Below are 12,896 nucleotides of genomic sequence, written 5' to 3'. Positions count from 1 at the left end.
GAATGGGATGACTCCGTCTGCCAGCAGACCATGCAAAAGGTGCTGACTTTTTTTTGGGGGGGGGGAGGAGGAAGAAGCCAGTAAGTTTCCTGTGGACCAAGTAATTGCTTACCTTACCTGCTTTCAGTAGATGATAAGTAACTAGAGTTAGCCGTTTTCTGTTTTAGCCCATCGAGTTTTGTCATAAGGCAAATATTGATGCCGCAAGGCATGCAATGGGCTTATTTTTTCCACATGCTTGGTTATTTGCCCCAAATTTCTTAAAATGGTCCCTCATGACTCCTTTAACCGGATGTTTTCTTTAGTTGTCATGATTTGCTGACCGGCAAATGACTGTACTGTATATATGCGCTATATTTTTAACAAAGGGATACTCTAAGCTGCATAGCAATTACAATATGAGTTAAATATTAGTATGTAATAAATAGTCAGGCCATCCCATGTAAAATGTGAAGCTAACACCTCAAACTTTGTCATTAAATATGAATAAACAAACCTAAATGGATGCATCTGCTGCAGCTGAAAAGGCAATGAGCAATACTGGCATGGTCCTCTAAAAGGTGTGTTACTTTTGGAGAAGAGAGATTGTTTTGTGGAGCATACCCATGATTACCCTTGACATAGGTTCATCATGGCAATCAAAATAAGTTGTTCAAAGTGATTTTAAGTGTTTTGAATTGTGTTGTCAACTTTGTCTGATGTCAACAAGCATACACAAATGAACTGAATTAAAATGCAAGTTGAAACCAGCCAAAAACTAGCTTTAGGTATCATGCTTTTATCACAAGTGCTGCTGTCAACAGATAGTTGAGCTGAGATTATGTTCATCATATGGGCTACTCTAAGTTAGGTTAAGTTGGTCAAGTGCATGGCAATTGGCAATAGGAATTGTGCAAGAATTAGTATCTCACAGCTGCTGCTGTGACACAAACAGGTCATACAGGATGAGATGATGTAAGGCCTCTTTAGGTTTAGGCATAGGCTCCTTTCATAGAAATGAGCATTGGTATTTTCCAGAGTCCAGAGTCCAGAGGTTTTTTGGGTTGAGTGTTTTGTACTTGTTGAATTTTCCGTTGTTATTTTGTTATCGAATTTCTTGCTTTGTTGTGTTTTAAAAGTGCTATGGAAGGAATTGAAAAGTGCAGCATCAAATTATTGGTGTAATCATTTGTTACGCTCGTAATACTGTCATGAAATTACTATGCTTTAACGCGCGCCCGGTTGGCCGGCTAGATACCCTTCGCTCGGGTGGGGGTCAATTTGACCCCTCCCCCCTCTGAGATCTCGGAAACTAAGAAAGCTAGAGACACCAAATTGACAGGGTGTCTTGACCTATACGAGAACCTCACTTAGCTCAACGTTTCAGCTTCCTAGGTGTCTGACCTTCATGTCAAAAAAGGTCAAACAAGGTCAAATTCCAGGTTGGTATCCAAAGCACCCCAGAACCTAGGCAACTGTCCCTAAGCAAAAGGTCGCAAGCCCATTTGAGGTCATTGACCTTGTTTAACCCTTTGAACGCCATGGTGACGAAAATGATACATGACTGCTATGAGTTTTGCATTTGAATGAGCGATAAAGATAACGCTAGGCAGTATGTTCTTAAGACAAAAGGTTCGACCTGGGTCATCTTAGGTCAATGGCCTGGTCTGACCTCTAAGGAGTCCAATGAAGATGCATAATGTGGTTCCTGCTGTCAGTAAATTCGAAATGAACACCAGAAACTATCCCATACAGCAAGCCCTAAAGTAATAAATCAGGTTGGTTTTGACCTTGGTCTGACCTTCATACCTGACCTTTGGTCAACGTAATTTGCTCATTCAATATTTGTTGTGCCTAAGAAAGCATCTCAGAGATGTATGTCTGCGTCAAACACTCCGTTGTTGTATCAGATTGAACGATTCCCTAGAAATTGCCTCCGCTGAAACCATGAGGCTGACTTTGACCTATCATAGGTCAGCGACCTTACAAGGCACATCTCAAATTTGTATGTCAAACGATACGCTATGCAATTTTCTACAGCTCTGCAAAATTTGGCAGCGGCTACGCCGCGCCGTTCAGAAATAATTGGGGAAAAGCCCTCAAGGGGGGTCAATTTGCCCCCCCCCCACCCGAGCGCATGTCGATATATTCTGTTTTACTTTAATGGCCCAAGATGTTAAAACACGAAATAGTTTTGTCAGGTTCCTGATATTACGTCCATGCCATTTGAAATAGATGTTTTTGTTTGCTGAGGCATCAGTCACGAGTTGATAAGTTCCATCTTTTGTGAATTTATTTTTCACTCCCGCAAGCACTTTTTGCGATGGAATTTTTCACTCCCACCCTAGTTCAAAAGCGATTTTAGCTCCCTGCAACACGCCGACTTACTAACAGCGCGTCGATGGCAAAACGCGCAACGGTCGACGCAACTAGATGGCCTTGCGGAGCCGCGCGTGCACACCACCATCGGCGAGCCGATGTGCGATGGTATTTCACAAATTCCTTGCGGACGGCGTGCTCTCTCCATTCCACTGGTTTTCTTATACATTCGACCAAACTCTTCCTTTGTTAATGGTGGTCATTAGAGATTATTAATGACGCTCTCAACTGTTGAGGCTATTGGCGTTGCGTGTCCTCTCACCCTGACAGGAAGTGCGGGCACCGCGAGGAGTCGAACACCGCACTCGGACACGTTAACCGCTGCACTGTCGGTGTCTTTCACTTTGATTACATGCCATTATAAGCGTTTTTTGCAATGAAAGCGTCGTAATCGCAGCTGTATATAATCCTACCGAACCGTAAGCTAACGTGGCTACTTTGATTTCTAGCCAGACAAGTGAAACCCTTCGCATCATTTTATCTCAGTTCGGTGCAAGTTAAGTTAACGTACTCAAAATTGGCTACAACATCAAACGCCTGGTTTAACGCTGCCGATATTATCTATAGTTTGGTTAAGATGCAACATTAGCATATACAGTGATCTGACGACCGCTACCGGTCGTGCGCGCCCCGGCGCGACGACACGCCTGCGTTTACCTACGTCGAGATCGTCTTGATCTAGCCGTTGAAGGCTGTTATTGGGATTGGATAACGAACAAAACGAGGGTGGACTGACCCAGCCATGAGAGATTGCGAAGGAATAAAGCATGATGCAAAAGACCGGAGAAAAGTATTCGGAAGAATTCCAAGGCAAAAGGGGAGAAGGGAACTTGATACTGAGCATGCCAGTGTTAGTGGTGTCTTAAGGAGTGAGCAGCGTACGTAATTCATGTGTCTAAGCGCCAATTGAGAACTCAACCCTTGCCCTGCCCCGCCGTTTTTCATAACACGAACTGATGACTTTCATAACACGAAATGGTGACACTTTGTTCTATTCGTAAATGTGTATTGACGTTTAAACCACCACGGCATCAGGTGGCCGGTTTAAGTGTCGTGACTAAAAGGTTAAAAGGATAGGCATGCTAAAAGTGCAGTCGTAACAACAATTCCACATACATTCATCTAAGACGCATGTACAAACTACACCTTAAGAATACATTAAACATACATATAAACCGCCCCGCGGGAACACATCAGAGACACGCTTACAAACAAGGACACGGGAACCATTTCAAGTTGCAGGGGGGGGGGGGGGGACCAAACGAAAAAGGTTCGACAAGTCTTTTTCCCATTTTTTTCCGAGAATATCGGCCACTCAGGTGAAGAAGTGAGCTGTTTTAAGGCGAATAATTATTTTAAGAAGTCGACGAGCCCTTGTACATACCATGACATAGCACACCATAACATCCAGATCCCCAAACCCAATGTCGCCGGCTTTCACGATCACGGTACCTAAGACAGAAAATAATGACGCCGGAAATGCCGGCCATTTTTAGGAGGTCGAAGTTATTTGGTGTTAACGACGGTCATAATGTGTCTGGCCATGATTACCGCATCCTGAGGCAATCTTGCAGTAACTTCGCTCTGTTACCGCGGTGGCCTCACGCTGTTTTCACTTTTGACACCGGGGTTCAGCACCAGTGCACTGCTAACCACCGCCGAGGTCTCTGGTCTAACTGGCAATGACCATTGCAATGTCATGAAAAAATTGTTTGCCATGGTATTGACACTTGCACCCATCCAGCCACTTTCACTCGACTTTTTTTTACCCTGCAATGGCTTCCAATACGATCAGGCTACGGGCCCATTCATTGCCAGGTCTACGATTGGTCAGCGAATTATGCGCAAATTCACATCACTACACAGATTTTCTTCGCGTCTTCACTCATAACATGTGTGGGTTATGAGCAATTGTGACAATAATCGGTCTTCGATGCCTATATACCCTGAGGTACCGGCTGAACGTTATCGAGCAAACATTGATATACATTGAGAGAAAACTCGACGTTTCGAGTTTACGCTGTTGCGACATCGAGTTAACAACGGATGTTTCACGATGCAGCTGTAATACAACATTCTACTATAGTCTCAGGTACTTCGTTGAGGCTAGGAATTAGTAAAAGACCTGACATGGGACTCAGCAGCATACTTGTACGCGGATATGTCATAAAATGTACTGGCAGTTTGATAACATTTGCATTGCTTATGCTGAACTGGAGACCCATTTAGACGACTCTTCATAGACATAGACCTCATAGGCATCGCGATTTCTCAGAAATATTCCGGGTTTGGCCCAGAGTTAGGAGCAAATGAGAAACATGACTAGAAAGTTGTCATATCTGAGGAGTGGGGCGTGGTCGATGCGACCACCCTTTTCTCTCCCCCCCCCCCCCCCCCACTCCCCGCTCCCCTTCCATTCCTCGGCCTCGCGGAAAAGAAGCGATCGATTGATATCGACAAGATCCCGCGATTGGTAATAAGCTTCATGCTGATATCAATAACTGAACCGACAAGGCGTGGTCAAAGGTCAATGCCTTAGAGAAGCAATTTCAGTTCAGCCTAATTTTACCCGAAAATCAAGCTACTTCAGTCTTGGATGCACATATTTACAAAACGATGTCGCGTAACAACATGAGACTTAATTAAACACAGCTCCTCGTGCGATCCTGAACACAGTGATATGTAGTTGTGTGTGTTTTGAGAATATGTTTGTAGTGAAGGACTCAGTTGATATAACAGCATGCGGGTCCCGCCGAGTGTGAGCGTCGGCTCGTCGTAAAGCCGTCGCTAAGAAGCCTGAAACGCTAGACACGTTTATAGTATCAAAACATGCGCGGTGAATTTCCGGTGACTATGAAAAAATTGAGGCTTGATTGCACATGCCGGAAAGACATCCTCAGAAAACCTTAACCTGGTTGAGGGAGGGGGTCTCATCGATCTCCCCTCTTCCTAACAGGCGAGGGGGTCAACTGCTTACTACTGGTTAATCACCCTCCTTCGGCCCAGGGCTGGACAACAAGAAAACACTGCACTCAAATGTGCAACGACAAATGTGGTGAGTGCACCTCGCCTTTGGCATGGAAATGGAAACACTATTGTCATGAGCGTTTCCTATGTTCTTACATTTTGAGTTTTCTTATCCAATTTATTTGACTTCTCTTAGGCTTTCTTCTGAATGTTGGGAAGGTAATATACAACCGGCTCGCATTTTTTCAAGAATTCCTTTGAGAAAAATAACTGAATTTTCTGTATGAAAACCTTACGATCAACCCTGTCACAGAAACTACCTACCACAGAAACTAATCCCTGGCCCTGTCAAAGCAAGGAGGGCAAGCACCCCTCCTGCTACCTTCCCTCGTGTTCCCACGCCCATGCATACAAACCACGCCTCAGGAATACATTAAAGGCACACATACAAACCGCACCTCAGAGATACATTTAAGGTACACTTACACAACACCTCAGGCGGGAGCGCGCACGCACGCACACGCACACGCACACGCACACGCACACGCACACACACACACACACACACACACACACACACACACACACACACACACACACACACACACACACACACACACACACACACACACACACACACACACACACACACAGATCCATGCAAAAAAGAACAAATGGTAAAAATAACGATGCGACCCGCTACAATAGAATGTCATTCGTGTCACCCCACGCGTCACCTGCTTTGCTCTGACCACATTGCTACCTGGTTTGGTGTGTTTTTTGGATATATTTCAAATGGAGGTACCCGTTAATGTAAGAGTTGACGTCCCCGCCTCCCGCGATTGGCTGATTGTTGGTTACCACCCGTTACTTGCATGTACCGAAGATCTCCACATAGTGTTCAGAAACAGTGGTCACTTTTCAGAAACCCGCCGTGCTATGGATACGTTGTTATGTCTAATCATGCGCATTTAATGACCCAGAGAACAATATCAGAATATTCGGCACGATTGTACTACATGTGGGAAAGACATCCTCAAAGCAGCTTTGAAGGAGGGGGACGTACCGACGATCTTCTCCGTCGCGTTGACTCTTCTATCAGGGGAGGCCTAATCAGTTTGAGAGCACGTGGAAGAAAAGGCATGCATAGCGCATAGCCATGCATCTACCTGGATGGCCAGCTTCCGCTTCAGGGCCTAAACTTCCCCCAGGGCGGGCACAGCCACTGGGGCTACTTCCTTTCTGCGTTATTCACGTGGGATTTACGAGCAGGTATTGCATCTGGGTCCTTCTCGGGATGAAATAGTTAAAACTTCTAATTTTATCACTTTATCAATGTACTATGATGAATTATTGTCATCAAATTATATAAACAAAACATTATGATAAAATATGCAGACGGTAGCTTCTGTCCTCTCGTCTCACGGGGCATCCCTACACGATACTACAAAGTAATGCTAGGCGGTGTGAATCAGAGAGAAGCAACATTTGTTTACGCCTTCAACTTTACTCTGCGGACTTGCGCTTTGCCACAAGTTCGCAGATGCTCGCAATTATGACAACAGAAACAATGCATTTTGCACAGACAGGAGATGCAGCCCGGCTGACATGTTTGGCATACAACCTCGACAGGTACTAAAGCGCTCTGTTTTACCTTCGTTGCATATGAAATTAGCCAAAGCCAGTCAAGATTCTATAGCACAAAGTGTGTTGTCCAATCGTATGGCATTCATGTTTCATAGGAACTCAGGTTATTGAGAAAAGCCGCATTATCCTAGCGAGTCCGTCGATGAGATGCCTTATCTGGTAAGAAGTGTAGTCCCCCGCGAGTACGTCAGTGGTTGCTGGGTTCTCATAACCTGCAGATTGAGTAGACGTGGTTTGAGGGGTATCGGTTTTTCCTCTTGGAGCAAAATTTTGTTTTCTCTCGTGCGGGTTTTTCGTCGATATGCTACGCGCTGTGACATAAAAAGCGCGCCCACTTGGAAGGGCGGCGCCAGTGGGCTTGGACAACCGCTTCGTGTTTCTTGAAGCATGGAACGATTTGGGTGCTTCTCGTGGTTTAAGAGCCGTCATACTTTACGCGAAAGTACCTTTCCGTTAAGCATTTTCGACTTAGTTATAATGATCCTGATAATCAAGACGTAGATCAGCACTCATAAGATTTATAAACACAAGAACGCGGAGCTTCGACGCAGCCTACTTCGAGCTTTCGTACGTTTAGGCAAATGTGTTGGGCATGATTTAGCTTCTCCAAGTATATACGCCGTTCGTGGTGTTCGTCGTGCATTTGCCTTACCATGCCCATGTCGACAGGCTCTCTTAGTACCGTTATTAATAATGACCAACCCTACGCACAACAGCCATTGGTTAGTGCTGTGCCGACGGCGGTGACCTTAAGCTTAAGGAGGCCCCGACGTAAAGCATGAACATACTGTTTGACTTTTTACTGGTTGGGTTTGAGTTGCCTTCATTTGGCCAACTTGTAATGGGTGCACTCAACGCAAAGCAAGCTGCTCACATGATCGAACTGATGACAATGTCGCATTGCCGGCGACCTGTTGACGCGAAGAAGAAGGGTTTTATTTTAAGCCTTGTGAGAACACATTAATCCGCGGCGAATGCCAGTGAGGAAACATGCAGCGCTAGTATTGTTGATAGATTTTTATGGACGAAATATTTGTTCTCATTACCAAAGACTCATTTTCTAACATATCATGATCACAAGCTGGCTTCCTTTGGCTCACACCACCTGGCTGGCTCACAGACACTGGGTTTTGGCCCAGGGCCATGTTTAGTGGGGCGAGCTTGCTTCTTCTACCACTATTGCACGATGTCTTCGCGGCGATGACCGAGTCCAAAAGTTACGGTACGAGGTATAGCGCGCTTCGGTGTGTTCACAAGACGTTCCGACCACAATGCGTCCTACCATTCCCATATCAAACGTATGCTGTAAACCTTATCTGTATTCCATCAAACAAAATAACTGATTTCACGTCAATAATCTAGACCTATATCAGGCTTCCAAAAAAGCGGAAAGGTGGCAACCAAACCTCGTCAATAATGCTCCAGCAGCATTTGAATTGGCAGCAGTAGCAGCTCTAGCAACAGCTCTAGTAACAGTTCCAGCACCAGCTCTAGCAGCAGCTTTAGCAGCAGATCCGGCTTCAGGTACAGGATCAAAAACAGCACAAGCAGGAGAGGGAACTACTGCAAGCAGAGCTGCTACATCAGCAGCACGTTCCAGCACACTCAAGGACTTTGGCATCGGAAGTGGTTGGGCCTGACACCAGGAGCGCTCTGCCATCTATGTCTGTTCGTGACGACGCTGTAGAGCCAGGAGATCGAGGAAAATCACCGACGTGCGACACGTCGCCTGCTTTGGCAGAAACTTCAACTGCATCGCACATCCCCGTTCGTACAAGGCGTCCTCCAGAAACGCCACCATGTAAGCTCCCCGCTTACATGGTGGTGGTGGCATGGCAAACTGACAGAAGTCAGCTTACGCGACTACTGAGCATGGAGACCGTCCTGGGAGGCCTACTACAGCTCTGTCAGCTTGCCACCTTCAGTCGTGAAGATCGGCTGACATTCTTACAGTCCGGCTGCACAGAAGACGTGCGTGCTGACGTGTTGGCACGCGGTCGGCATCAACGAGGAGACTGGCACGGTTCAGCCCGCGTTGGACAAGATTGAGTAGCATCTTCGCCAGCAGGGTAACGTCCCAATTGACTGGGTGAAGTTGGAGGAGTTACAGTATGCGGAGGGTGTATCTTTTACTCATTCCGGGTCCCGATCAAACAGCTCGCCCCCGATGCCGAACTGTGCTTCTCATGCAAGGTCATAGAACAGAAGGTATAACCGTCCGGCCAAATTCCGCTGTTTCGACTGATGACGTCACAAGTGTACTCGGCACGTAATGGTCAACGGCGGATACACGCCTACCGCAGCCTGCTTGGCTTTTTGAAACGGTTCTGAGGCTGGAACCCGTTAAATATCTTTGGTTGGATCATAGCAAGACTATTCCTTCTCCGAACAGACCATAATATCAGCTCCAAGGTCTGCTAATCATTAATTGGCTGGCGTCCCAGCCGAGCGCCTCGGGCTGGAGAACCGGAGACAATACGCTCAGAAAACTTTTTTCGGTAATTCATTACCTAAGTTGGAAATATATATGCAAACGAAAAGAGTTAATGGGCGCATCTTGAAGAAACAATTAAAGGTCATCCTGACAAGAAAGGCCATGGTCAGGGCAAAGGTATGCAGACCCACGTTACATGTTTGCAGGGGCTGGGTCAATTGAGGCGTTTCATTTCTTCAAAAACTATATGCTCTTTGCCTAAGTGAAGATGCTGTGTTACGGAAATGTTGATGGCGTAATGTAGTCAGGTCAAGGTCATTCCATGGTTAGCGTGATAATTTGGCGCATTTATGCGACTCTGATTCAAAATATTTTCACATCCATTTTGCTCACGTTGTGCAGCCTAAATGTCAGCTAAAATTTGTTATAGTCAGCTCATACTCAAGATGTAGGTAGGATGCCAAGATGAGGTCATACGAGGTCAACATGACACGCAGTAGGACAGGCATGTCATGCATGTTTCCGGATTGCTTATCCCACAGAAATCCAAAAAATCAATTTTAATCTTGCATCGGGTCATCTTAGTGTCCAAAGAGATAAACACCTTTTGTTTGTCATAACCTACTCTGACCTTTGCAAGGCATTCAGCAGCCATGGGCGGGCTAGGGAGATTAATTTTCAACCTGCTGTGTAAATAACTACCACTCTGCTCATCTCTTGTCTTGAAACGCAATTTCATAATTTTCAAAAGAGGTAGAAGCTTCATTTTGCTGGCAATAGAGAAAAGTAAGCTTTTTAGAGATTTACAGCCACCTACGTTTGTTAAGAGGCCCTCCTTTTTTGTCCTTGAGTTCAGTATGATCCACTGCTTTAAGCCAACACTGAAATCGCTGCATTTATGATGAAGTGAACGTGAGCAGGATTGGCTAGCATAGGAATTGATTCGAGGGCCAAAAGTGGGTCATAAGTGGTCGACATATTACATGAAGTTCTTCAAAGGATCAAATGATCCTCTCCCACTCATTCTCGCCCGGACACATGCACTAAATATGGCGCATCGATGTCAGGACATAAATCTCTCAACATAGCATTATAACTGCAGAGTGGTGTAAAAACGGTGGGCAGCAACGAATTTAATATGTCGACAAGAATAAGAAGGCTGCAGTATGTATTATGCTGCAGCAGCCGAAAGACGGCTCAGCCAGGTCATATGATAAATTCAAGACTCAACAATGACCTGAGGAAGAAGTATCAGAAGACAAACAAGCACCGTCATTTGAAACTGTCACACAGTAAGAGCTGAACAGGGCATTCAGAAACGACAGCCATTCAGGTAAGCCATTTCACGCGCGGCACCCACGTCACTACTTTGCTCTTGTAAATGAACCGTGGAAATAACGACGATCGAGGAGCGTGTTGCTCGAGCAGTTACCTAACGCAACACACTAATGGTCGACGGCACGCGCCACCTGCGTCGAAGAGTGGGTGCCGCTAGCGCAGGCCATTCGCCGCCGCCTGCCGCAATCACCCACCTGTCCGCGCGCGGTGGCAGGCGAGGGTCATTAGTGCGCCAACCAGAAACAGCCTTCGATCCGCCGTCACCGGCATCCTAAACATGCGAGCCACAGCCTGCCGCGCGCGCGTGCCGTGCCTGCCCCGACCTTCGCTATCCGACGCCACCGAGCGCGACTGCTGCGGCCGGTCGCGCCTCGGGGCGGTCAGAGGCCGGCTGGTCAGAGAGCTGTCGCAGCCTCCAGAGCCGGCGGCCGGCGGCGGCGCCGTGCGTGCCACGCGCCGCCGGCAACTCGATCAGCCTGGAGGCGGGGCGCGCCGCGCACGCCCCCGAAACGAGACCGGACCGGTCCTGTTACGGCGTCCCGGGCGGCAGTCGGCGCCGACTGCCCCGGCCGTCGCCTATCGCCGCCGCCGCAGGACCAAGGTCGGGGGCGGGAGCGAGCGCTAGCCGACGGCCGACCTCTCCGTCGGCCGCCCGGCAGACTGCCGTGAAAGGCGATAAAGGAGCATATGATATGCGCATGGGGTCTTGGGTGTGACACCACCACCCAGGAAAACACGGCTCCCGTCGCAGCCAGTTGGTGTCAGGCAGATATTCAATGCTTTGGTGCAGCTAACGCGACCTATCGGGGCAAAAAGCTTTCTTCTCCGCGTGACGCTCCTTTTTTAGACGGTCCTTGCACTGCAACATTTCTTGCGAGGTAAAATATTACGACCTCACTTTTGAAATGGGATGTGTCCAAGCCTAGGCGGAACAGTACGTTTTGCATTTTGCTAGTTTTGATTTACGTTGCAAAAGCTGGCTAAAATGAGCAAATTTCTAAGCGTGCTTTACGAATTTTGTTGCCGTCAGTTATGCTTTAAGGTGCATGCAGTGGGTGCTCGCGTTCACAGAGCATACATATGCTATGTGTTCTGTTGTGTCCAGTCTCATCTACTTCATTAGGTAGTTTTCTGCTCAACAGATAGCAGTTAGTTGGTCAGGTGGCCGTGGTCCGACTAAGATGCGCTTGTCACGGCATCGCTTTTGAAACCTCAATGACAGTGACTAAAATAGACTCGCAAAGTTAAGTCATTTTACAACATATTTTTCAATACTCGGGCTCGTGGTTAGGCACGGGGGCGGTTAAAATACGCCGCTCACAACAGTTCTCAATATTATGACTACATACGTCGTGCACAATCTTGTCCTGTCCTAATAGCACTCGCCATCGGCACATTGGTATCCTTTCCTCTGCTTCCTCTTTGTCTACAGCGTCTGCACTGTCTGACACTGCTGTGCTTGCCGTGTATATATTTATTGCGTGCAACTGATATTTGTAACTTACTTACATTTACTAGGCGTGCCGTAGATTGAAGTCCGAAAAATTTTATGTACGTGTGTGGTGGAGTTTTTTCCAGGATTGGATAAATCTGTGGCCAATGAATTTATCGACGGATCTGGCTGGGCTGGATCGGCAATTTCCTTCAAACGCGGATCAAGAACGAAAAAGTGCTCAATTCTCCAAACTCAAGAAATTTGTTGGCATAAAAACTTCTGCAGCTGCAATTATTGCCAACTGGTGCTTTAAATGGTGAATTTATTCTGGTCCACGGACTTTTTCTTCCGCCCTACAAGGATCCCCGACCTAGCCGTTAGGTCTTGAAAACAAAGCAAGCTAGAGTTACGCGGCAAAACGATTGAAAGGCTCTTGTCACACTGGAGCAGAAACGAGTGACGACACAATAGTGGGTGTGACCTTTGACAAGTCAATTCAGGTCAGGTGGCCAAAATGAGCACTTCGTAGACCCTCTCCCGTTTTCTAAAGAATCAAGCAGGCCACGACGAAGCGGAAGAAGGTGATGAAATGCCACTGAAAGACTTAAATACATGTGACATTGATGTTCAGACCGTAGGATATTCAAGCATGATCCTGTTGTGCTGGTCCAAACCCTGCTGTTGTGTTCTTCTCGTTATTGCGCACCAGGTTAATAC

The 12,896-nt window shown here is 46.8% G+C and overlaps 1 protein-coding gene across 1 annotated transcript in view; it reads right to left on the bottom strand.

Moving 5' to 3' along the window:
* LOC119111386 (tetratricopeptide repeat protein 21B-like) overlaps positions 1-11,100 on the bottom strand; it is a 108,326-nt gene extending 97,226 nt beyond the window's left edge. The window contains 1 exon segment of the mRNA XM_037235199.1: positions 10,939-11,100. Coding sequence (XP_037091094.1) covers positions 10,939-11,023 — 85 coding nt within the window. The 5' untranslated portion in view covers positions 11,024-11,100.
* Between the last annotated feature and the right edge of the window lie 1,796 nt (positions 11,101-12,896).

This window comes from Pollicipes pollicipes, unplaced genomic scaffold (assembly GCF_011947565.3).
Source record: "Pollicipes pollicipes isolate AB1234 unplaced genomic scaffold, Ppol_2.1 Scaffold_7261;HRSCAF=8764_pilon_pilon_pilon, whole genome shotgun sequence".
NCBI lineage: Eukaryota > Metazoa > Arthropoda > Thecostraca > Pollicipedomorpha > Pollicipedidae > Pollicipes > Pollicipes pollicipes.
Note: the sequence above shows the minus strand (reverse complement) of the source record. Positions and strands in the feature narration are given on the sequence as shown.